This window comes from Oryzias latipes, chromosome 18 (assembly GCF_053564925.1).
Source record: "Oryzias latipes strain Hd-rR chromosome 18, Olatipes_Hd-rR_3.1".
Taxonomy (NCBI): Eukaryota; Metazoa; Chordata; class Actinopteri; order Beloniformes; family Adrianichthyidae; genus Oryzias; species Oryzias latipes.
In genome coordinates this window covers 8,921,861-8,947,172 of record NC_136254.1, presented here as the reverse complement: position 1 = coordinate 8,947,172, position 25,312 = coordinate 8,921,861, and the positions used below count along the sequence as shown (strand labels likewise).

At 41.2% G+C, this 25,312-nt stretch overlaps 1 protein-coding gene and 2 long non-coding RNA genes across 4 annotated transcripts in view; 2 read left to right on the top strand and 1 right to left on the bottom strand.

Annotated features, from left to right (window-relative positions):
- The window catches only part of LOC144987366 (uncharacterized), a 96,286-nt gene extending 76,548 nt beyond the window's left edge, over window positions 1-19,738 (top strand). Inside the window, exons 1-4 of one of the 2 annotated variants that reach the window (XR_013651249.1) lie at window positions 18,830-18,847; window positions 19,027-19,466; window positions 19,544-19,559; window positions 19,659-19,738. Coding sequence is in view for 1 of the 2 variants with exons in the window: in XM_078936741.1 (XP_078792867.1) it covers window positions 19,027-19,310 (284 nt within the window). In the remaining variant the exon portion in view is untranslated. Of the gene's footprint in view, window positions 1-18,829; window positions 18,848-19,026; window positions 19,467-19,543; window positions 19,560-19,658 lie in introns of those variants that run through there. The other variant, XM_078936741.1, reaches the window with a different exon arrangement.
- The window catches only part of LOC144987372 (uncharacterized), a 215,991-nt gene that overhangs the window by 51,302 nt on the left and 139,377 nt on the right, over window positions 1-25,312 (bottom strand). The gene's annotated exons all lie outside the window — the stretch shown is intronic.
- On the top strand, window positions 19,815-22,321 carry LOC144987369 (uncharacterized). Its single transcript, XR_013651250.1, has 6 exons — window positions 19,815-19,982; window positions 20,185-20,241; window positions 20,339-20,401; window positions 20,509-20,550; window positions 20,726-20,788; window positions 20,927-22,321. It is a non-coding gene; the product is annotated as an uncharacterized LOC144987369 (long non-coding RNA).

Below are 25,312 nucleotides of genomic sequence, written 5' to 3'. Positions count from 1 at the left end.
ATGACTCCTGTCCTCAAAGCTCTATTTCCGCCTCCGAATGGTCTGACCTGTACACTCTATGATTGACAGTACACAGTAATATTTCAGCAGGTAGAAGGCCACACGTGGCATTTGAACTACACTGACATATATTAGCCCTGAGGGCGAGAAGCTTATTGTACATTCATACACTCACAAATGCAATGATACTAGCTGTCAGACACAGCTGTATCCCACATAGGATTAGCACCCCCTGGTCATGAGGCTCTGCAACTCAGTCCTATGACTAAGTGGGGCATTAACAACACAGATTGGTAGAATTGTGTTTTTTCAGGTGTTCACTTTCCTCCCTCAATAAAAATGTATAGGTTAACCGTTCATCCAACGACAAATTCCTGAGTTCTGGACCATTTCTGTATTGACAAACATCGTGGCAGACAGAAGACAGCTCATGAAGATGCAGAGGTGCTGTTAAACACGCTCTCTGATGCTTCATGCTCCACAGGTTCATTTGATGTTGGTTCATGTTCCACGCTTCCCTAGTGGTGCTTCAGGTAATTGCAGGAGCACAAGTTTTTAGATTTCAGTAATGCTGGTGCAGGAAGCTGATGGAGGGATGAAGGAAACTTAGACTGGTTTGTGGAACTCTGGTGTAGCATTCACATTCTTCGTAGTACTTCTTTTAGACTGGTCTTGAAAGCAGATGGTAAAATTTATTGCATAGCATATGATTTAAGGACTGTTAATTATGTCACTATTACTCTAGTTCTACCCATTCCTGATCCATATTGCATGTTGTCAACTTTAGCTCAACAATGTGTGTTGTTCACTGCCATTGATTTAGCAAACCCTTATTTTTGCATTCCATTATGTGAAAATAACAGACAGTTATTCGCATTTTAGTACATAGGTGTTAATAAAATTTCCTGGCATTTTCAGTCACTGTTTGCAGTCTCTCTGACAGGATATTGTGCTACTAGAGGGTAGCAGCTAGCAGCTCCGACTGTTGAAACCTGCCTGTGAGTAGTAAAAGATCTTCTGTTGCAATTGTATGTTTGAGTTTTGAAATGCAACAGGAATTTGCACTTTAGCAGAAGGGAAGTCTCATTTTTAGGCAGAACTGTTTTTAGCACAGGTTTTTCACTGTATATAGAGCGTAGGATGTCTACTTTGCAGCATAAACATCTGGAAATAGTTTGGACATGTTGATTTTCTTGTGGTTGTAGTAGACACTTCTTTGTTTTGTGAAACACATGGACAACTTGAGGTTGATGATAAATGACGAGGGCGTGACTAACCTTATGGCAGTAAGGCAACGACAATACGTGGTTCCATTTCTTTCTGTTGTTATCTTGCCTTCCATAAGAATCTGGACAGACAGCTTGTTCACCTTACCGGTGCACAAAACTGTTTCTATATTTTTACTTTCAATTGCTCTAGTTTATGTATTTATGCCTTATCTTTGTTTAGATCTGCATGGTTTCACCCAACTAGTGTCCTGGGGTTTCCCCCAGGCCAAGAGAAGGTGGAAAGGAGGTATTAATGATTCGTTGCAGGAAATTGTTTTAGTATTATCATGGTTTCAATTATCTTTGTTTCAATTATCAGCGTTTGAATGTATTTGTTTAGAAAGAAGGTTTAAATGATGCTAATTTTGATAGACCTTTTTACCTTTTTAGAGCTTTGTGTGTCTGTTCATCTGGTTATCTCATCCACAGCAAGGATGAAGGGGTTTTACCACACTGTCCTGAGGTGATAAGGAATGCTGGTGGAGTTAGAATCCACCACATGGGTCATTAGACGACAGCCCCTAATAAAATTGTCTTTATCTTGAATTTGCATACTCCCACCTATGTTTTCCATGAAAACAGCACGAGGAGAAGCAGACTATGGAGAGGACAAAGTGGTGGACATTTCCATCACATCTCTTCTGTGCATTTTTATTCTTGTCTTGTCGTGTTTTGTCATTGTTTTATTTTATTATTGTCTTTTGTTCTTGTTTTATTTTTTAAGTTTCTGACCCTAACCCTAATCAATATTTAGATCCACAGCAGACTCATCTTGGGGAGACACCCCAAGCTCTTTTGCAGTCGTTCTGTTGTATCACATGTGTCAGATTAAATAATTACCAGGCTTATTCAGAAGTCCATAGGAGGCCAGGTCCAAGCTTGCCAGAGCTTGTGGGACATGCAGGAAGAGGACACGAGTGGTTAAGGCCCTGAATGACTTTTTGGATTTTGTTGCAATACTAACTAACTAACTAACTAACTAACTAAGAATATTAACTAAGAATATTGCTATTCTTATTTATGTGGGCCATATGAATTGCAGCTTCTCCGATGGGACCCCCATGGAGGACATGGAAGAAATTTTCTGAATTAGGCTTGATGTCATGTTTAACATTTCTATTTTTACTCTTTCGTTGCCTGTGTGATTTTTGATTCTGCCTTAATATGTCTCAATTTCTCCCCTTAATTCCAGGTGTTCTTTTCTTACAGGAAGTGTTATTTTGATTGTCTTTGCTCTCTTTTTATATTTTTATACTTTTTATACTATAATATACAAGAATGTTTCTGTCTGAATGTAGGCTGATATGTTTTGATTGTGTAATGTGATAATGTGTTTTTATTTTTGTGTGGCCTCACTTCATGAGGCCAAGAGAGGGAACTGAAGGAAATTATATTTTTTGGTCCTCACTTTAGAAGGGTTTCTCTGTCTTATTTTATTACGTTTTCTGTTTTATCTATATTACTTGAAGTTTTAGTTTCATAGATTAAGTGTGTAGAACTGTGTGCATCCTGACCTCACATTCCTGAGATGTGACCTATGGACAGCAGCTGTCACTCATTCCCCTACAGAGGAGGGGGATGCTGACCTCTCGGGCACTGGCCAGCAGAAATGGAGCCAGCACTCTAATCTAAACCACCTGAAGAATAGAGTATGTCTGTGAGAACCGCTCTGGATGTCCAGTTCTCAAGAAGAACAAAAGACTGAACTTTGACCCAGAACCTCCATGGATTTCCTGCTGTCAATCTGATTTGTTGTGGACAGGAAGGGACGGAGTTTACTGCAACACTAGGTGTCCCTTTGAAGTCATTCCCTGAGGAGAGGAACTGGTCACGGAGAATGACCCTCTACGATTGGCTGAAGGAGGAGACGGATCATCGATCAGCCAATGCAAGTGTTCCAGGGCGGAGATTCGACGTCATGTTTTCCGCGGGAGGAGGGAAACCCGAATTGTCTTTAAAAGTCTGAGCAGAGCATAATTTTATTGTCTTCTTCTGTCTTGTGGTCTTTCATGTAAAACGCCTGTAACTTCTTGCGTTTTGAAGGCCTTCCAAAATGAGGACCCAGATCTGTTTTAATTCTGTCTTAGAACTTTTGTTAGGGAATAAACCTTCTGTGACTTTATCCGGCTGAATCTTGGTCTTTTATCTCTCCCGACTAATAGAACATGCGTGGAAAAATCTCAGAGCGAAAGATATTTTCCTACATTTATTACTCCACGTTGTTTCAGACAACCGTAATCAAGCACTTCTCAAAGTCCTTCATGGTGTTCACAACCAGAACCTTGGATCGGTCCTCTGGACCGAGTGGTTTGACATAAATCCTGCAGCCTTTAACCCAAGTGTTCTCAATCTGCTTACGCTTCCTGAGAAGCCGTGCATGTTTTGAGATTTCAGCATTCCTTCTAGTCAGATGGTCGTTCAGATAAGCAGCCGAACCTTTCAGGTGTTTTCTTTGGGTCATCAAAGCTAGCTTGTGTTTGTGATTCACAAACCTGATGAGGATCGCTGGTTTATCCGTCTCCTTTCTCCTGGGGAGCAGGTGGCAGGTCTCGATGGTATTGAGATCCAGGGAAATCCCTTTAGATGTGAGAAATGAATGTATTTGCTGTTCCAGAGACTCTCCACTGACCTCCGTATTAGCACTGCCAGCTACGCTAGCGCTAGCATTAGCAGTGCTGGCTTGAGGCTTGATCGGTAATCCAGTGAGAATGACATTATTCATCCTTACTTGCTGTTCCACATCGTCCAGTCTTTTCTCCAGAATCCCGACCTGGTTTTCTCGCTGCTCGTTTTGAGCCCGAAATCTTCGGAACTCTTCCATCATATCCCAGAGCGGTGTTAGCTTAGCCGACACTTGATCCATAAAACTTATCAGCGTTTCTTGAATAATGTCAAGAGACTTTTTGAGTTCTTCATATTCCTGGGGTTTCTTCGGGGGCATGGTCAGCTCTCTTTTTTGGAGAAAAATCAACTTTTTAAGTAATTTGAAGATAGTTGTAATCGCAGAGAGGCACGCCACGCGTCCTGCTGCTGTAACCCGGAACCGGAAAAAAAAAAAAAAACATGAAATTATCAATTTAAATTTATTATGATTTTAATTGTAAATGTGTTTTAATATGAATAAAATCTGTTTATTTTGTTTTGAAATCTATTCCAGATCCTCCAAAGGCTCAGATAAGTAGAAGTGGAGGAACTCTGACCTGTTCTGTGAATCCATCATCATCTGGTTGGAGTTATTATTTTTACAGAGAGAAAAACCAGGAAGTGCTGACAGTGCAAAATACTGATTTCCATTCTAATAGAGAAATCAGAGTTTCACAGGGAGGAGTCTACAAATGCAGAGGAGGAAGAGGAGAACCAGTTTATCACACAGAGTTCAGTGATCCAGTCACCATTGTTGGTGAGTTTCTTTGTGTTTTCTTTCTTCATTATTGAAATAATCAGCATGAAAACTTCCAGACCTTTAAGAAGTTCAGACATTCACATTTATTAGTCATTGAAGTCACTCACTGTTCATCTGAGGAGCTTCTTCACTTCTGACTGCTGGTGAGGAAGTTCTCTTTCTTTCTGTTCTGACCATCTCCAAGCTTTGACACAAACGTTAAATAACTAGACGTCATGTGATCAGATCCAAACGTCAAAGATCCAGTTTGGATCAGGATGGTGGACTAATGTCTCATTATTCAAAGAGAGTCTTCATGTGCCATAGCAACTCATGCTCTGAACATAACCTGGTCTGGAGCAGGTTTAGTTGAAGGTTAGTTTGTTTTCAGAGAGGTGAAGCAGCATGGCGTGTCCGTTTGATGATGATTTAGTGGATGAAGAAGCTCAGATAATACTTTTTTCACAGTGATAGGGTGATAAGACCACGTATGGATGTTGGAAAAATATTTTTTTTATTTTGATCTAACTTAATAATTTGTTTCAGTTAAGATAAATCATTTTTTTGTAAGTCAGTTTAAAAATTACACGTAGTTTTCAGACAGTTATTTTACTTTCATTCAAATTAATTCAATTAAGTAGGTGTGACTTTGGTGCTGCTGTTACATCAACACTGCAAAGGACTGTGGGATATCATTTCCTTTGCCTGTCTGGATGGATTTTGGAAGTGTGGGTTTTTGACCAAATGTGTTTAGTTGTTTAGCTGTTTTACTTTGTTTTGCCATGTTTCGCTGAGATATTTTGCCCTTCTGAGCTTACGTCTCAGCACCATACCTGAGAGTGAAGCAGAGGATGATTAGTTTATATAGCACCCCTACAGCCTTTACACATAATGGTAATGATGGTAAATTCTTTATTGAATTTTTGCACTCCGTGCATTTTTACCCCGTCTTTTTTATTGTTATAAACTTAGACATTTGAGAGTTCAAGAAATATAAGTAATTAAGATGGAAAAAAGATTAATTGAATTGTAGTAATATGTCATTTAGTTAAATAAATACATACATTTGAGTTGTATAAACAATTACTGAATTTTATAGATGTGAAATGAGGTTGAATAAATTTAACTCAATTACTTGTTACCAATAGAAGTAATTCCTTTAAGTTGGCAAAATTGGATACGTTATATATATGCGTCACAAGGAAAATGGAAATAAGATCAGAAACTCGTGCGTTTACTTTGTCTGTTCTTTTACTACAAGCAGAAACTTTCTTTTGCTGATGCAGCCGTATTACTTTTTGATGGACGTATAATCTTTATACTCCGTCATTAAAAGCTCAGACTCCGCCTCACTGAAGTGTTGCGCTCTCTATTTTTCTCCACGCGTTTCCATGGTGACTCCGTAAATCGCAGATAGATTGAGAATGTCTTTTTGTATTAACCCAGGGTTACCAAGTCGAGCGTTATTACGCTAACTCATATCCGGTCTATGAGATATGAGTTGGCATAATTACCAATGAGTTCTATCACTAGAGGAGACACGCCCGCTTTAGGAGCCTGGCCGACGGTGGCAGAGCGCGACGCCATCTTGGTGAGGTCGACGACGCCCACATGACAATGATTTCTATTGCTTTTAGTGGTGTCTAAGTAGCTTTTATATACTATATATATATTTTATATTTATATATATTTATACATATATGTAAATATATTATATTTATATATATAATATATATATAGATACATCATTTGTTGTTGTTAAAGAAGAGAAACAGTCAGCCTTAAAGGCTCAAACTTTCATGAAAATGCATTGTTGCAGGACTTCTTACAAATAAAAAAATTATTACAAAGAATTTTTAAAAATAATTTCTAAACATTTAGAAGTTTAAATGAATTACTTCTATTGGTAACAAATAATTGAGTTAAATTTAATCAAACTAATTTCTTACGTCTATAAAACTCAATTATTGTTTATACAACTAAAATGTATGTATTTATCTAACTAAATGTCATATTACTCCAATTCAATTAATATTTTTTCCTTCTCAATTAATTATATTTCTTGAACTTTCATATGTCTAAGTATGAGCCGGCAGATATGCTGATTTTTATAACAATAAAAAGGACGGGGAAAAAATGCGCCTTATACACAAATTCATTAATGAATTTTCCATCATTATCATTATAAATTTGGCTGGTAGGGTGCTATATAAACTTATGATCCTCTACTTCACTTTTGCACATGGTGCAGAGACATAAGCACAGTAGGGCAAAATAACTCGGCAAAACACAGTAAAACAGCTAAACAACTAAACACATTTGGTCAAAAAGCCACACTTAAACCCAAATCCATCCAGACAGGCAAAGGAAATGGTATCCCAGAATCCTTTGCGGTGCCGATCTAACAGCAGCACCAAAGTTACACCTACTTAATTGAATTAATTTGAATGAAAGTAAAATAACTGTCTGAAAACTACGTGAAAGTTTAAAACCGACTCACAAAAAAAATGATTCATTTTAACTGAAACAAATAATTAAGTTAGATCAAAGTAAAAAAGTTTATTTTTCCAACATCCATATGTGGTCTTATCACCTTCTCACGGTAGAAAAAGTATTATCTGAGCTTCTTCATCCACTAAATCATCTTCAAATGGACACGCCATGCTGCTTCACCTCTCTGTAAACAAACTTAGCTTCAACTAAACCTGCTCCGGACCAGGTTATGTTCAGAGCATGAGTTGCCATGGCAACTTGACCTACCCTGAAACATACCTCCATTTCTGGAACAGAAAGCTGAGGTTATCAACTTCCTTAGCCTCAAACTTACCGTGAGAGCTAGCATAACCTGCTTTCTGGAATACCCCCCTGTTCAGCGTCCTATTTAAGTCAAGGTATGTAAGCTGTACGTCCTTCTTTACTTCAGCGCTGAATTTTTTTGCCCCACCCTCCTCCACGGCTTCCAACTGTGAACTCCGTTAGGGGTAGTTATTACCCAAAAGTTTATGGAAATTTTTTCAAGGAATTGTACGGAGTCTTATGCAAAAAACTGAAAGAATGTGAAAATGCAAAGTTAAAGGAATGTGAAATGCAAAACAAAAGATGTGAAAATAAATACTATTATTACTGCATGCGTTATCTGACTGAAATAAGCTAAAGGGTTTGTGCAGGGTTCAGATTTTATGCAGAAACAAAATCAGACTACATGCAAACCTGTCCTGAACGTTCATGCATGAAAGACACGGATGCATCCAGTCTGTATTAGTCCTAAAAGGACAACCCAGAGCTAATCTTGCAGCCCTGTTCTGCACTTTCTGAAGTCTTTCAAGGTCATCTTTGTTTGCATTTGACCCAATAGCAGAGCAGTAATCTAAGTGACACATGACTAAAGTCTTTGATCTCTCTCCTTCATAAGTTGATTTAGATCAACATCCAACCAAGGAACTTGACTAGATCTCACAGTTACTTTCCTTATTGGTGCATGTTTATCACATATGGCTGACAATAATATAAAAATCTCTGTAGAGCTGATTCTGCATGTGTGTGACATAGTACTTTGTACCATTGCACTCTCACCATTTCACTATGATGTTGTTTATTTTCATAGTTTTTGCATTAATGTCTGTTTAATTCATCATTTGTGGACAAAACAATCGGATTGTAAATTTTACTAATGAAATATGTTATTTTTTGTTAGTGTTTGTTTTACATCACGTTATTTTTAAATTAAATAGTGTATTTGTGTTTGTTCTAGACGCTGTGTTGACCTTTGAACCCTGGTCAACTTTTTTTATTGGAGAATCTTTAACCTTCAAATGTGACATGAAGGAAGGAAGAACAGATGACTGGAAATACACATTAAAGAAAAGTGATAGGACACTTTATTCTGACGTCACACAACAAGATTTCAAAATAGATTTTATGTATGAAAGGGACGGTGGTGATTTTCAGTGCTGTGGTCTCAGGAAGGGTTCAGATTATAAAAAGTGCAGCAACAGAGTCTCTATACGTGTATCAGGTAATTTCTTAGTGTGTTTTTGACATGACTCATTTTATGAGAGAATTTAGATTTAGGAATTTATTCATGTTGAAGAAACTAAAGCATTTATTTAGGATTTAAGTTTTTACGTTATCATTCCTAAATGTATAAACTCTACTTATAGAAGTTACTGATGCAACATTATTCTCATAATTATTAAGTGTAAATGTGTTTGTCAGACATTGCAGACAGACCCAGAGCCACACTGACAGCAGCAACAGCAACTGTGTTAGATTTTGGCCTCTGTTTAGACAGATAAATACATCTATTTTTGAACTCCACAGCACACAAACCAAAGGCTGAACTGAAGATCACAAAGTCTCCAGTAGAGGGCAGAGTGACCCTGAGCTGTTCAGTGAAGCCTTCATCATCTGGTTGGAGTTTCTTCTGGTTCAGAGGAGAGAAACCCTCCAAACTGCTGAGAACACAAGATGCTGATTTCCTCTCAAATGGACAAATCAGAGTCTTACAGGGAGGAGTCCACAGATGCAGAGGAGGAAGAGGAGAACCAGTTTATCACACAGAGTTCAGTGATCCAGTCACCACCAATGGTGAGTTTAAAAAGGTTTTACTGTAGACTGTAGACTGTAGAAATGGAGCTGACTGTAGAAATGGAGCTGATGATTGGATGCTGTAAGGAGCACGTGATGCTGTAGTATCGCGAGAGCCGACGAGAGGAGTGTGGTGAGTTTACTTGGCGGCGCATAAGTTGTGAACAAACATTTTTGATTTATTTAATTACACCGCCATATTTAAATAATCCAGAAAGTTTAAAAAATAAAAATCTGAAAAAGTTTGTCAAGCATTTGCCAGCCTGGATGACCTGGAGGACCTGGAGGATCTGGAGAATTACATCGACGAGTGTTTCAATACCTGCCTCATGAAGAAATCCAACACCGCCACTCCGTCCACCAAACGCAACCGTCCCGAAGACTCCCCGGGGGCTGCCTCCTCCCCAGGCAGCAACATGAGTGATATCCTGGATTCAATTGATAAAAGGCTCTCCAGCCTTGATTGCCGTTTAAATCTGCTGGAGATCCTCCATAAGGAATTCCAAGGTCTGCGAGAGTCTCTGGAGTTCAGCCAACAGCAGGTGCAGGAGCTCGCAGCGGAGAACCAGGCCCTCAGAGAGACCGTGAAGATCTTGGGCCACGACACCGCCCGTCTCTCTGAGGAAAACCGATCCATCAAGGAAACCCTCCTGGATCTTCAGGCGAGGAGCATGAGGGACAATCTAGTGTTCGCAGGGATTCCAGAAGAGGCAGGGGAAGTCCCGGAGAACATTGTTAAGTCCTTTATAGAGGTCCACCTGAAACTCCCCAAGGAAGAAGTCCAGAAGATCTCCTTCCACAGGGTTCACCGGCTCGGAGGAAAAAGGCCGGACAATCAGCGTCCCCGTCCTATTGTTGCTAAATTTGAACATTATAAACAAAAGATGCAGGTAAAAAGCAGAGGGCGAGAGCTGAAAGACACACATTACAGCGTGAATGATCAGTTTCCAGGCGAGATCCTCCGCCGGCGGAAAATCCTCTTCCCCCCTGAGGAGGAAGCACCTGTCTGCTGGAGCTCGTGCGGTGGTTGCCGTTGATAAACTTTTTGTGAATGGCAAGCTGTTCCGCGACCCCGAGGTAACACCCTGGCTGTGCTGAAGGCTTTCAGAGGCGCACTGACATCTGTGCTGCCCAGAAGAAACCCGCAAACTTATTTAACTAGGAAATAATCGGATCATCAATAATCCACACCTCTCAGGAAAAGTGTTTTTTTTTTCTCTCACATTCATGTTTCTGTTGTTGTTTCGTTGTTTTTGTTTTTTGTTCTTTCTCTTTCCCTCTCTCTTTTCTCTTGTCCCCCCCCCCTTCCCATTTCCTCATATGTGAAACAGGTAAAGTCAACGCAACCACGGTGAGTATTTATTTATGCACGGAACGGGCGCGCGCGCATACTAGCGCGCATAAGAGCATGCACACGCGATCCCGCACACACACGTTGATAAACTGCAAAAACCTCACTTAGGCTCACACAGGACGCACGTAACATGCAGCTCATAGCCAAGACACGTTCACCCACAACGCATAGCGCTTGTCAGTGTAGCAGGTACGCACAGCGGGCACGCGCACACGGACGGGCACACGCACTATTTAGCCTTGCACTCTCCCGGTTAGAACAGCTATGAACAGTCTTAACATCGTTAGCTGGAATGTGCACGGACTTGGTTCTGGGCCAAAGAGATTGAAAGTGTTAAATCACCTGAATGATCTTAAAGCAGATATAGCTTTGCTGCAGGAGACCCATTTATCATTATCAGCTGGTCATCTCCTGTGCTGTTCCCAGTATCCAGCTATGTATTCTGCCAGTTTCAACTCCAAACAAAGAGGGGTTGCAGTTTTGATTAATAAAAATGTTACATTTACTCATAAGGATACAGTTACTGACCCAGAAGGCAGATTTGTAATCATTAATATATCCATTCAGAACAAGGACTTTTGTATAGCCAGCATCTATGGTCCTAATGTTGACGACTCTTCCTTCTTTCACAGATTCTTCACCTCACTCTCAGTTCACTCTGACTCCACAATCATTATAGGAGGAGACGTCAACCTTGTTTTGGACCCTGAACTTGACAGACTCAGCACAGCAGCAAACCAGCGTACATGGCAGTCTGCAAGTATTCTAAAGCAGTACATGAATGATCTGGGTCTCTGCGACGCTTGGCGCTCATGTCATCCAAACACTAAAGGGGTCACCTTTTTTTCTCCAGTTCACCATTCACAATCTCGTTTAGATTATTTATTAGTCAGTAACTCCCTTTTGAAAGAAATTAAAAGTTCCAACATTCATCCAATTATTATCAGTGACCATGCACCAGTTTCTGTTACTATTAAAAAAGAGTGGGCAACCTTCTTAGAATTCAACGATACTTCTGAAATATCACCAAGTATTCTTTGGGAAGCAGCAAAAGCAGTCATGAGAGGGAAAATCATCTCTTATTCAACGCATAAAAAACGCAAGGAGAAAGCAGATTTATTAGAATTAGGAAATAAAATAAAAACTCTGGAGACTGCTTATGCTGCTTCTGCACAGGAACACATTCTGGGAGATCTGAAAAATTTAAAGCTGCAGTTAAATGACATCATCAATAAACAAACACAATTCCAGATACAAAGGCTTCGACTGGAAAGATATGAAAACTCAAATAAATCTGGCAAATTTCTAGCTAATCAGCTTAAAATTAATAAAGAAAAATCAACAATCACTTCGATTATGGACCAAACAGGGAATGTCACCCATGACCCGGTAAAAATTAATAATGCGTTTAAAGACTTTTATCAAAACTTATACACTCCACAGATCAATCCATCAGAACAAAGCATCAACTCATTTCTCAACAATATAAACCTGCCCAAGTTAAACGAAGATCAAATCACAAATTTAGACTCTCCGCTCTCGTTGTCTGAGCTTCATGAAGCTCTGTTACTTGTGCCTAATGGTAAAGCACCAGGGCCTGACGGCTTTCCTGCAGAGTTTTATAAGGAATTCTGGGAACAACTGGCACCAACGTTTTATAAAACGGTAAAATTTATCAATGAAAGCCAATCTCTACCACCTAACATGAACTCTGCCAACATTATCCTTCTTCTAAAACCAGACAAAGACCCCACGAGTCCTTCAAGCTATCGCCCCATTTCTTTAATTAATGCAGATGTAAAAATTATCTGCAAAGCACTAGCACGGAGAATAGAAAAAGTCACTCCTCACATAATTGACTTTGATCAAACTGGATTCATCAAAGGCAGACACTCGGATGACAATGTCCGCAGACTCGTTAACATAATAGACTTTGCCACCATCAAAAATCAGGAAATGACTATACTATCACTGGATGCTGAAAAAGCCTTTGATAGAGTAAATTGGAAGTTCCTCATTGCTGCCCTCCATAAGTTTGGGTTTGGAGAATCATTCATTAATTGGATCAAAATATTATATCACAACCCCAATGCATCAGTTAGAACTAATAAACAGACTTCCAACAGGTTTTTTCTTGGAAGAGGAACTAGACAGGGTTGCCCACTCTCCCCCTCTCTTTTTGCAATATTTATCGAGCCTCTAGCTGCAGCAATAAGACAGAATGAGAGTATTAAAGGAATTAAAACCAAACACAGCCATCATAAAATTAGTCTCTATGCAGATGACATATTACTGTTTTTAAGTAATATACATTCTGTAAATGAAACGGCAACAATCATTAATGAATTCTCTTCTATATCAGACTATTCCATTAATTGGAATAAATCTGTTTTATTACCACTGAACAGTAATGCGGAGCAAGGACTCACAATACCAGTTAAATCAGGCAATATAAAATATCTAGGTATTTATTTTTCCCCCAAAATATCAGAACTGGTGCTGCTAAACTACACCCCATTACTGAAAAACATACAGGACGATCTAACACGCTGGACCAACCTGCCTTTGTCCCTTATGGGCAAGGTAGCCACGGTTAAAATGAAAATCTTACCCAAAGTTAATTATCTCTTCTCAATGATTCCCACACAACCGCCATTAAAATGGTTCAAAACATTAGACTCATCCATATCAAGCTTTCTATGGAACAATAAACCTGCAAGAATTAGTCTAAAAACTTTAAAATCTGCAAAAAGCTGTGGAGGATTAGAATTACCTAACTTCCACAATTACTTTCTTGCAAATAGATTAAAATACATCTTAAAATGGTTAAAAAATAATCCAGAAACCAACTCATGGTTAGACTTGGAACAGGCGTTATGTGGAAAGATCAACCTGTCAGATCTTCCATTTATTAGTCAAATAGTTAAAAAACAGGATTGTTTCAAAAGTATTAATATAAATGCCACTTTAACAGCCTGGTGGGAATTTCTCAAAATATCAAAATCATCAATTCAACCGTGCAAAATGACACCCATCTGGAACAACCCAGACATCCTCATAAACAAAAAAAATATCCACTTCCCAGCTTGGCAAGCAGGGGGCATAAAACAACTAGAGCACATAATTATTAATAGAAGATTCATAACTCCCTAGGAACTTCAAGACAAACATGGAATATATAACTTCTTGGAATATCAGCAACTTAAATCAATTATTACTAAAAAGTTTAAATACAGAGACAACGATTTAAAGCTACCTGATGTAGTTACCACTCTGATCAATTTCTCAATGAATAAAACTCTCTCCAAAATATACAAACTTTTATGTAATTTAGATAACAATATTTCACTTCCGACAACAAAATGGGATGCAGATTTGAGCATCAGCACAGATGAAAGTTTTTGGTCAGAACTTTGTCTAAACACCTTTAAAATGACAAAAAATCCAAATCTGCAGCTAATCCATTTCAAAACTCTTCACAGAATTTACTACACTGGACAGAGGATGTTCAAGATGGGTCTCAGTAACTCAGACATTTGTCAGCACTGTGACAGTAATCTACCCGACAATTACATGCATGCACTATGGTTCTGCACGCCTGTCCAGGCTCTCTGGCAGCAGGTATGTGCCGATCTATCAGTCTGGTTTAAGGTTTCAATCACAGCTTCACCGTCACTTTGTGTGCTTGGTGACATGAGTGCCATCGATGTAGAAGGAGGATTAGGCTCTATCATTTTCATAACTCTTTGCATTGCTAAAAAAACTATTTTAATAAATTGGAAAAGCAAAAAAAATATAAATATAAGTCAACACAGAAATCTGCTGCTTGATCATATCAGCTTGGAAAAAATGTCAGCCCAAAGTTCAAGTAACTTTGAAAGAATTCGGTCTCTCTGGTCTCCCATAGCTAACTCCGTGACTTAGGGGGTGGGGGGGGCATGGTCGTCGCTGCTCCTTGCCCTTCTGCCGTGGGCCGGGGTGGGGGTCGGGGCCTCCGGTGCCTGGCCGGGGGTGGTGGGGGCTCCTTTGGTCGGGGGGTCGGGTCCGGCGCCTGGGTGGGGCGGCCTGGGGCGCTGCGTGGTCCTCTGGGCTTGGGTGTGGGGGTGCGTGGTGGGGGGGTGGGGTGGTGGTCTGGCTTGGCTTGGGGGGGTGGTCCCTTTGCCTGTGCTGGGGGGGGTTGGCGGGGGGCGCTGCTCGGGGGGGGGGGGCCCAGCGGCGCTGGATGGGCTTCCCGTCTACACCTGGGGCTGGGATCGGCCCTTCCCTGGCTCTGGGGCGGGACGGGACAACCCTCTTGGGGCCCCCGGTCGCTCTGGGTGTCATCCGCTTCGGCTGCGGGGTCTGGGGGTGGGGTGGGGGTCTTGTCGGCCCTGTCCTGTGGGGGGGCATTCTGGGGGAGGGGGGGGGCGCACTATTGGTACGGGGCAGGGGGGGTTGACGGGTCGGGGTCTCCGCTGAGGCCATCGGCGGTTTCCCCGGCCGGTTGGCTGCCTCAGTCCCGTCGAGGCCTGACCAGAGCTCTTCTAGGGCCGGCGCTTGGGGGTGAGGGCCTGGGCTTGCTCCGGGGGGGGCCGGCGCTTTCTGGCTCCCCTCTCTCTGTGTGGGGGTGGTGGTGCTGGGCCTGGGGTGTCTGCGCCTCCGGGGGTGGGGCCCCGGGGCTGGGTGGGCCTGGCCCCCTTGCTGGGGGGGGGGCGGGGGACGGCTGTTTGACCACCGGGGGACAGTCTATCATCTGTCCCCAACTTACCCCCTTCCTCATATAACCTCATAATAGGGTGAGGGGGTGGGGGGCTTAGCCTGCGATGAGCCTTGGGGGGGGGGTTTACTAGGCAGTGACCCCCCGCCTGTGGTTGTCGTATGGAGTGGGCCCCCCCTCTTTCGGTTTTATTTGCACCTTAGCCATGTAGGGCCCTTGGTAGGGGGGGTGCTTGGACATCACTGCCAGCAAGCAGCGGATGTCCTCCTAGCATCCTACCCGCCAATTTTAACCGCACCTTAGACATTTAGGGCCCCTTGGTGGGGAGGGTGAGGGGACGTCACTGTGAGTAATCAGGAGACGTCCCATTAGTGCCCTACCCGCCAATTTTAACCGCACCCCCCTTAGTACACACACCCCTCCCCCCTCAATATATACATCCCAACATAAACACACACACATGCACACACACACTCTCTCAAACACACATACACGCACACACATTTTGCAAGGAAGGTGGGACCTAGGACCATCTGTCCCCTGCCTCTTCCCTGGTGGGGGGTACGGGCCCCTTTGCAACGGCGGCTGTGTCCCCGGGGTGCTGGCTTCCTGGGCCCGGCGGTGCTCTCTCCGCGCGGTGGGGGGGTTCACATTACATCTGAGCCGGGGGTGTTCGTGTCCCTGGGGGGTGGGTTCTGGTCCTTGCTCCTGAGTGCTGGGCCCCGCCAAATTTCCAACTGTGGCCGAGCCTGGTCGGGCCATATTTACAACACCCCTTGTGGGCCCTCTTTTTTCCCCGGGGTTCCCCCCTTCTGGGCGGGGGCGGCGGGCCCCTGCCTCGCTCCTCCCTGGACCAACCGTGGGCCGGGCGGATGGCTGCCTGGAGTGCGGAGTGGGTCTCCCTTGGGGGGTCCTGGCTCGTACCTGGGGTTGGGGCGGGGGGATGCCCGGAACTCCTGGGTGGTGGTGGGGTGCTCGTCTGGGGCTGTGGGCGTCCTTCTCCGGTGGGGCCCTGCGTTGGGATCTCCCGGCGCGGCGGGGGGGCTGCTCTCCTGGTTGGGCTGGGGCGGCGCCCTCTTTCCCTCCGTGCCTCCCTGCTCTCTGGCTCTGGGGGCCTTGCGGCGGCCCTGCTGGCCCTGGCCTGGGTGGCGGGCTTGGTCGCCCGGGCGGCGGTTGTTCCCTGCCGGTTCCCGTGTGGCGTTGGGGGGATTCCGGCTGCCGCTGCTGGTGCGGTGGGGGTCTTGGGGTGGGGATGGCTGGGCACTCTCCCTCCTTCTTTTCACGTTCCACCATCCATTTTAGAAGAACATAAACACTCACCTGAGCACAGGTGTTAGCTCAACAGACTGAATGACTGAAATATTTCACACTAGTTGGTTTTAAGGCATAAGTATGCGTGTGAACACTATCTGTTTTGTGTACATGTCGACAGGTGGACATTTTTGCAACTAACAGGTGTGTTTATAACATTTGAGTGTGTGTGTGGACAGGCTCCGCCCCTTTTTTTTTTGTTTTTTTTAACATTTGAACCTTACCATAATGATTAACAACCAGTAAACTTGTTGCTTTATGCTGCTTCATGGTCTTACCCCCCTTCCCCTCCTATTATCACCCCCTACCCCCCCTCTCTCTAACGTCCCTCTCTCTTCTTCCCCTCTTTCCTTTTCCGTCCGGTCCAACACCAAAGATTTTCAGACATGTTTGAAATTAATAAAGTTTGGCCTCAATTACAAAAGGGGTTTATTCAGACATACCTTTGGTTTGTCTGAAGATTAATAACCCCTCTTGTTAAAGTAAAATATGTCCAACCCAAGAGGCCCTCAGCTCTCATCTGTCTGCCTAGCTGTTGGACAGGACAAGTTAAAAAAAAAAAAAAAAAAAAAAAAAATTAAAAAAAAAAAGGTTTTACTGGAGCACAAAATATGAAAAAATAAACTCTTTAAAGATTGATATGTTGAACAATATCTATATAACTGTTAAGTTTTGTTTCTAAAGCTCTTCACTCTTATTTTATAAGCAAAACGTTTTCTTTATTTTTAACTAGAAAGTCACTGGAACAAATGTGTCTTCTAAAAAGGCCAAAATGAGCCCTGCTGTAAATGTAAACACATAAAACTAACAAAAGGATGTTGATGTGACACTGTGTGCTTGATTTGAAGACAGCTGTAAAATGTTTTTAAAAAATTGTTAATCTTTAACTATTAACCTACTGTTTCCTGTTTTATGGTTTTGATTGACATATTTTAAAATACACAGCAGGGAGGGGTACTGGTAACCATAGCAACTTAGTGACAGGATCAATTTGTCATGAAAAACCAACATAACTGTGGAATAGACAGAATTGAATAATACTTAGTCCATTTCAGCTAAAGAGCATTGCTGTGTTTCTGTTGCAGTTCCTGCAAAAATCAAAGTGTTGCACGCTGACAGAGTTGGTCCATCATCTGTAAAAGAGAAACATTGACAATAAATGATCTCTGTTGAAGAGAAGCTGCTGATCATTTCTTCTAATAGTGTAGTTTGTCATAGAGCAGCAGAAGTCACAGCAGAGCAGCAGAGAGGTCAAAACAATCATGAAGAAAGTGAAAAATCTCCTGCTTCATTTCTGTCTGACAGCAGAGTTATCAGAGTTCTGTCAACCTGTGGAGCTTCTTCTATCAGAACCAAAGGTGTCACATGAAAGAGTTTGGTCAGAAACACAACAAAGTCACTAAAAACAACACTATTTCTCCCCCAGAACCTGTCCTGAGAGTGTCTCCATGGTGGTTGAGTCCTGGAGCCTCAGTGACTCTAAGCTGTGAGGTTGAACATATGTCTGTAGGATGGAGCTTCTACTGGTATAAAGCTGTTCCTGATCTATCACACAAGTCTGGCTCTTACAGCTATGAGCTGCTGCCTGCTAGCTCCAATGGGACTGCAGACAACTCCTACATCATTCATGGACAGACACACACAGCAGGATATGTGTGCAGAGCTGGAAGAGGAGAGCCACACTTCTACACTCTTTACAGTCAACCTCACTTTGTCTGGTCTGGAGGTCAGACTTCTGATTGTTGATTCATTTCTGTCAACACTGAATGATTTCTCTTCACATTTCTAATGCTGTCAGATTCTGCTCTTTAGTTTGCTTCTTTCCACTTATTGCTAACAGTCAAATGTCATTCAAAATGTTGTAAACAAATGTTTCTTTTTCATTTGCATAGAGCCATTCTAACTCCAAGCCATTGAATGAAAATCCATTGAAACACATTTGTTTTTGTGTCTCTTTGCTCTCCAAATGTGCTGATCTTCATCCTGTTTGTTTTCAGATCTTCATCCATCAGCGTCTCTCTCAGTGAGTCCTGACAGAGTCCAACACTTCACCTCTGACTCTGTCTCACTGAGCTGTGAGGGAAACTCTGCTGAGTGGAGAGTCAGCAGGTTTCTGCTTCCTGACTTCCTGTCATTCTGTTCTGACTGGGGAACAATGAATGGATCAACATGTCATGTTCAGAAGATCCAGTCCAGTAATGCAGTGTACTGGTGTGAGTCTGGATCAGCATTCAACATCACTGGACACTGTGAGTGGAAACATGTTTGGATTCCTATTTTTAGCTTGACTTTCATCATTGGATTGATTTGAAACACATGCAGAAGTTGAAGATGGATTTAGATGATCAACTGGATGTCAAAGCAGAATGAAGCAGACGTCCAACATGTTGGGATCATATGTGATGAAGATGAATGTTGATGTTTCCAGATGATGATGAGCTTCTCCTGCTGAGTCCTGTCCATCCTGTGACTGAGGGACATTCTGTTACTCTTGGCTGCAAGTTGAGGACAGAAAATCTTCTTTCTAAAGTGTTTTTCTATCAAAATGACACAATCATCCAAAGTGAGAGCAGAGTGGAGATGATCATCCCTGCAGTGTCAAAGTCTCATGAAGGCTTCTACAAGTGTCAATCCTCAGGAAAAGAATCACCACAGAGCTGGTTGGCAGTAACATGTCAGCAAATCTCTATTGATTCATTGGAAATCCTTTAGGTGATAATATTTACATATATTTGAATAAAACATGTTTTTTTACAGCTACATCCAGACCTGACAGCTCATCATTTCCTGTCTTGGTTGTTGCTCTAACTTCTGTAGTTTTGGTCATTTTTCTATTCATGATGTGGTTTCTCTACAAAAGATCAAGAGGTGAGAAATATTATTATTAATAGATAATATTCGTAATAATCTCATGTTAATCAATAACAGATTTGTCTCTTTTCCAGATTCAGACATCATCAGGTTTGTGCAGCTCTGTGTTTTTATGTTTAAAGTGTGACAGATGATTTTCTTGGAGATGATGTTTTCAAACATTCTAATCTTTCTATTTCTTTCTTCCAGCAGCTCTCAGGACAACAACCAGAGCTCTGCTGCAGACCACAGAGAAGCTCAGCACAGAAATGACTCCATGTTCCTCCATGGTTAGTCTAAACTTTGACTGATCTGGATTTATTCTTGAAGTTTGACTTTAGAACAAATGAACTGAACAGAACAGTTTCCTCTCTTGATGTCTGATCTGGAAACTGATGGAAACATTTTGTTCCTGTTGGTTTAGAAGAGGTTGATTCTGTCTTTGTGAAATTCCTTTTTAAGGTGGTTCTTCTCTGTTTGAATCACACAAAGGTCCTGAGGAGATTCAAACGGATCCAGAAGATGAAAACAAAGGTAAAATGAAAGAATCAGTCAAGATTAAGAACATTTATCTGTTCATTTACATCTAAATTATTATTCTGTGGTACAAAAATGACAGATTTTCTCTATCAGACAAATAAAAAAAACAAATTAAAGAAAACATCTTTTTATTGTAGACTTTTAGATAAAAGCAGAAATGATCCAAATATAAAAATATGAATAATTGATGTTTCAGGTGAATCCAGGAAGGTTACATATTCTTCAATCAAGCTTAAAACCGTCACTAAGAAAAGTGAGAAAATCAAAGCATTTATTCAACATTTAACTAAAGAAAAAGCTTCAAGATAGATTTATGAACCAGTTGAGTAAAATCCAATGTTTCCTGACAGAAAAGAGACAGAAAGCAGCAGAGGAGACAGTTTACTCTGATGTGAAGACAGGAGCGTCTGCAGGTAAGATCTGCCACTACATGGAAACATCTTCTCCATCCATGCAGCTGCCTTTCCAAATGACTGTCAGGCTGTCAGCTTCTGTCATGTTGGATGTTGTTTGCTTTTAGATGGCAGTCAGCTGTATGCACAGATCATGAAGAAAAACAAAGGTAAGTCAAATCTTCATCTTTGTAACTTCACTGACTGAAAACTGCTGGAAAGGAAACTGCAGGATTCATTCAAGTCAATGTTTTCAAGTCATTCACTTGTCACAATGTGAAATGAACACAACTGTCTTTATTGTTTTCCAGTTTCTACTTAATATTTGATTTGATTTTCTGACAGGAAAATGGTCTCATTCAGCTGATGAGATGCTTTACTCTGAAGTTCAATGAGGACAAACACTTGGTAAGTTTCCATCTGATTCTCTAGAGATCAGATCTGATAGAAATGATATAAACTTGAATTTGTTGATGTAGGTTCTGCATCAAGACCATGCTCCACCCTCAGCTGCTGAGTAACTCTGCATTTTGGCTTTTCTTGTAGATCCACAGAGCCAGCAGCATCCATCAATGTGATGAACAAACGTCTCACCTGTAGGTGGCGCTGCTAGGACAGCTGCACGTTTGCTGGGCTCCAAATGTTTGCCTCTCTTTTGCTCTCATTTTAGTATTTTTGTTCAGTTTTTTTATTTCATATGCGATCTTAACAACTTTCCTGCAGCTGCCTAACATATAATCCTAAAGGAACTCAGGGATGAATTGAATCTGCTGAGATTTTCTCTGGATTGTTAGTTTTTCCAACATCAACCAAGTCTGCAGCTGCAGTCCAGGATCAGCTGATGTCTCTGGTTCACACAGTCTGCTCTATCAAGGCTGATCATGAACAACATGGAGCTTCAGACTTTTCTGTCCTTTAAGATCCTGGACGTCCAGATCCAGGTCAGTCTGGACTTTCAGACAGAGTCTTACTTCCACCAGAACCATCAGGAAACAACTGGACTTGTTCTGTTGTTGAACTGAACGCTGCAGAAGGAGTCTGAGTCCTTATATGGTCAGACTTTGAGACTATTCTTCTCCATAATTACTTTTTTTAAACTTCTGAAGTATTTTTCTAACTTTCTTTAAGTTCTTATGATGTAAAATGTGTTTAACTTTACTAACCAAACAGATTCAGCTTAAAGTCCCACTCTGATCATCTTTTGATCTATTCTAAAAGCGTTCCCAGTGGTCTTTAAATCATGATAATGCCATTTTTTTACCAAAATCAATAAACTTATGTGGTTTTCTGAATTTTGGGCAGGACTTTTGACGTTGAGTAAGCCTCCCCTTTTCCCATCATTCTCTGTTTACACTCTCTCCAGCTAGCTTAAAGCCTCAAACTAACTTTAGCGCTGCAACAACAATGGTGAGCAATACTGGAATTTTCCAGTCGTAAAGTTTTGATCCAGATTCCAGCTCAGACGAGGAAAACAAAGACGTTCATGGATCTAGTCGTCTACACGTGATGCATCAGAATGGAGCAGAGCAGGGAGCTAGTGGCCCACAGATTGTAGCACCTATGTCACACCTACAAGGTTCTTCTAGGGGCATTTTTTCATCTGCTCCTCATTCACAATGATTTCAATAAGAAATGCAATTTTAAACTTAATCTACTCCATAAATATCCTCCATCGTGAGAGAAATGCTGTAAAAACATGTTTAAAACACCAAAAACAGTTTTCATCAGAGTGGGTCTTTAAAATGCTAACAGATGATAAAAAAGGAACATTAATAACAGACTACTTCAAAGAAAATCCAAGTTTTTGAGCTTTAGGAAGATTTTTTTTTTTTGGTTTTTAAGATTTTTTATTACATTTTTAATCAAAATATATATTCTTTTCATGTATAAATGTGTGATGAAAAACGTATAAATATATATACATATACCTTAACGGAGTCTTCATTGGACATTTTTATATCAATAAAAGCTTTTGTCAAATTTGAATTTTTGATTGTTTTCATCATTTCTGTTCTTGTGATTCTGGGATTTTTATATGTAACAATATTCAGTTTTCACTGTGAGCTGCTGAGAGATCCTTGAAGAACAAAACATCAACAAGTTGCATCATTTCCTGAATATGACATGTTCATTCTTGAGGAACAGAGACACAGAACAACAGAATGAATCAACCTCAGATGATTTATCAACAGAACTTTTCATTTTCATGGATAATTTCTCATTTTGAACGTCCATCAATGTTTGATACACTTTTTACTTGTAATTTTGGTCTGGTGGAGGCGTGCTGCAGGGCGGTTACAGGCAAGAAGACAGCTAAGAAGGTACGCTGATAAGTGTTCATAGATTGTCAGGACAACAGTGAGAAGCAAAGTTGTATGAATGATTCTGAAGTCATCCCCCCAAATTCAATGAGTTGCTGTGTCTCATTGTTGTGGTGTTACTGCATTGTTTTAAGAGAATTCGTAACAAACTACAAAGCAGCTTTTAGGATGACGTCACAGCCGTGTGAAATAGACATTTTCAAATAAACAGTTGGACTCTTTTCTGGTTGATAACACAACAATGGTTGCTTTATAATTCTCTAAGACTCATCCTTTGCTTCTTTCCTTCTTTGTTTACATCACATGATGACCGGCTACAGTGGCCGTTTTGATCCAACATGTGGTCTGAATACTTAGTGTTTTCAGACTGAGAGAAATCTGAGAGAGAACTGAAGCTCAGTTCAACTGGAAACAAACTGAGACCAACACGAAAGACGGGTCAGAGAGCAGTTCCTGCTCCCAGACCAGAGTCCGCTTGGGTGTATTCAGACTGAAAGTTTGTTCCAGATTTTCAGGGGAAACAAACTGGCTCATTTTAACAAACCAAATAAGTCCAGTCTAAATATACACTAAGTAGTTGCCAGAGGAAGATGTTTGTGCAAGAAAAAAAGTTGGAACAGGTTGATGAAAGCTTCAGGTGTGATGTGTGACTAAAAAGTTTAAGCAGAGTGAAAGGAAAAGTGAAGAAGACTGTGGTGAGAGCAGCCATGTTGTTGGTTTAGAGACTGAGAAAGAGACAAGAGGCAGAGAGGAAGATGTTGAGCTTCTCTTTGATAGTGACGACGATGGATTGACTCAGGAAAGAATACATCAGAGGAACAGATCATGTTGGATGTTAAATGCAGGGAAACACATTGAGATGGTTTGGACACGCTGAGAGGAAGGACAGGCTCATTTCACAGGGAGGAAGAGGAGGAAAACCCAACGTTCAAAGCCGTCCTGGTTCAGCTGGAAGCCACCAGGGCGGCTCCAACCCTACAGCATGGACTCACAGTGAGAGTCCAAGACCTTGTGTGTTCATGTTTGTGGATTGTTTGATACATGTGAACTTAAGTTGTTCTGATTGCAAATAGATTGAGAGTCGACTTCCTCGCTTTGAGCCCAGAAGTGGAGCTGACTGCAGCAGCTGCTTCAGGTCAAAGGTCACAGAGGTGGTGAGAGGTCATCCATACGAGGAACTAACACATCCCTCATTAGAGCTGAAAGAGAGCGGGACAAACGCTCAGAACTGCTCCAAACACAAATCCACAACTTAGCTCTCATTCCCAGAAGAACTAAGGAAAACTGGGATTTCAAACTTCTATATTAGACCATGACACTCATCTGAAGTTGGAAAAATCTGCAAATCTTTAAGTAACATAGAATGCAAAGAATCAAAATCTTAATCAACTTTATTTTCATGTTTATTTCAGTCTCATTTTATGTTTTCGTTGCTCCCTCTGTGCTGAAGCCTTCTGCCTGTCACTCAAAATGATCTTTTCCATTAACTTTTGAAGGAAGTTTTCAGATCTAAACATCCATTTAGAAAACAGATGAGGCTCTCTTGAGAATCCAGGACTAGTTTTCCTCCTTTTTCTGTCATTTCTTTTTCTTGAAACTTCAGGAAAAAGAAATGACTCCTTCATGTTTAATCTGGGACATGGCCAGCAGAGGGCGACACATCGGCTGACTGCACTGAGCTCATTCATTTGTACTGGCTCCCTTTGAATGCGTAATTGTGAAATGTAATTGTACCTTTGGAGTAAAATTCTAAACAGTTGTTATGGTTGATGTTTAAGACTTTTACTTTCATTTAATTTCTTTTTTTTTAATTCTATAATAAACAAAGTTTTCTGCTTTCAATCGACATTTACCCCAAGAAATTTTTCAAAAATGTCCTAGAAGTTATTGTACAAACTTCCAACAAAGATTCACTCAGAAAAAAACAGAGTTTGTCTGTCAGAATGGGTCAAATCCTAAAACCTGTGTTTTCTTAGAGGTTCAGTTCTGGACTTAAACCAGGTTAGACTGTCAGAGTGAACCTTGAGGTCTGCAGATTTCAGTTCCATTTCTATTTTCCTTTCCAGTAAAAACAAGTTCTTCTTCCTCAGAGGAAGAGCTTTATTTCTGTCTCTTTTCCTGAATCAGCAGCTGAGGCAGCATCTCATCCTCAGACTCAAAAGTCCTAAATGAGACACGACCACCATAAACCACCTGATCGTCCACACAGCGCCTCATCAGATGAAAGAAAGCAGAAAATTCAATTCAATTCAATTTTATTTGTATAGCCCAAAATCACAATGACAGTCGTCTCGATGGGCTTCGAAGTAAAACATGAACTCAAAAGGATCACGAATACAAAGAGTTCAATAGGAAAATACTAAAATGAACTAACAAACTGACTAAGCTATACTGGCATCCCTGCCCTTAGACCCCCCTTCGCGGTAAGGAAAAACTCCCAAAAAAACGGATTCCGGAAAAAATGAAGAAACCTCAGGGGTGCCCACACGAAGGAGGGATCCTCCCCCAGGACGGACAGGCGATTTACCAGAACTCTTAGAGAAGAATTAACTTATCTAAATCTACAACTACATATATAAAGTCCAGCAGACAAGCTTCATCCAGCTCTGGT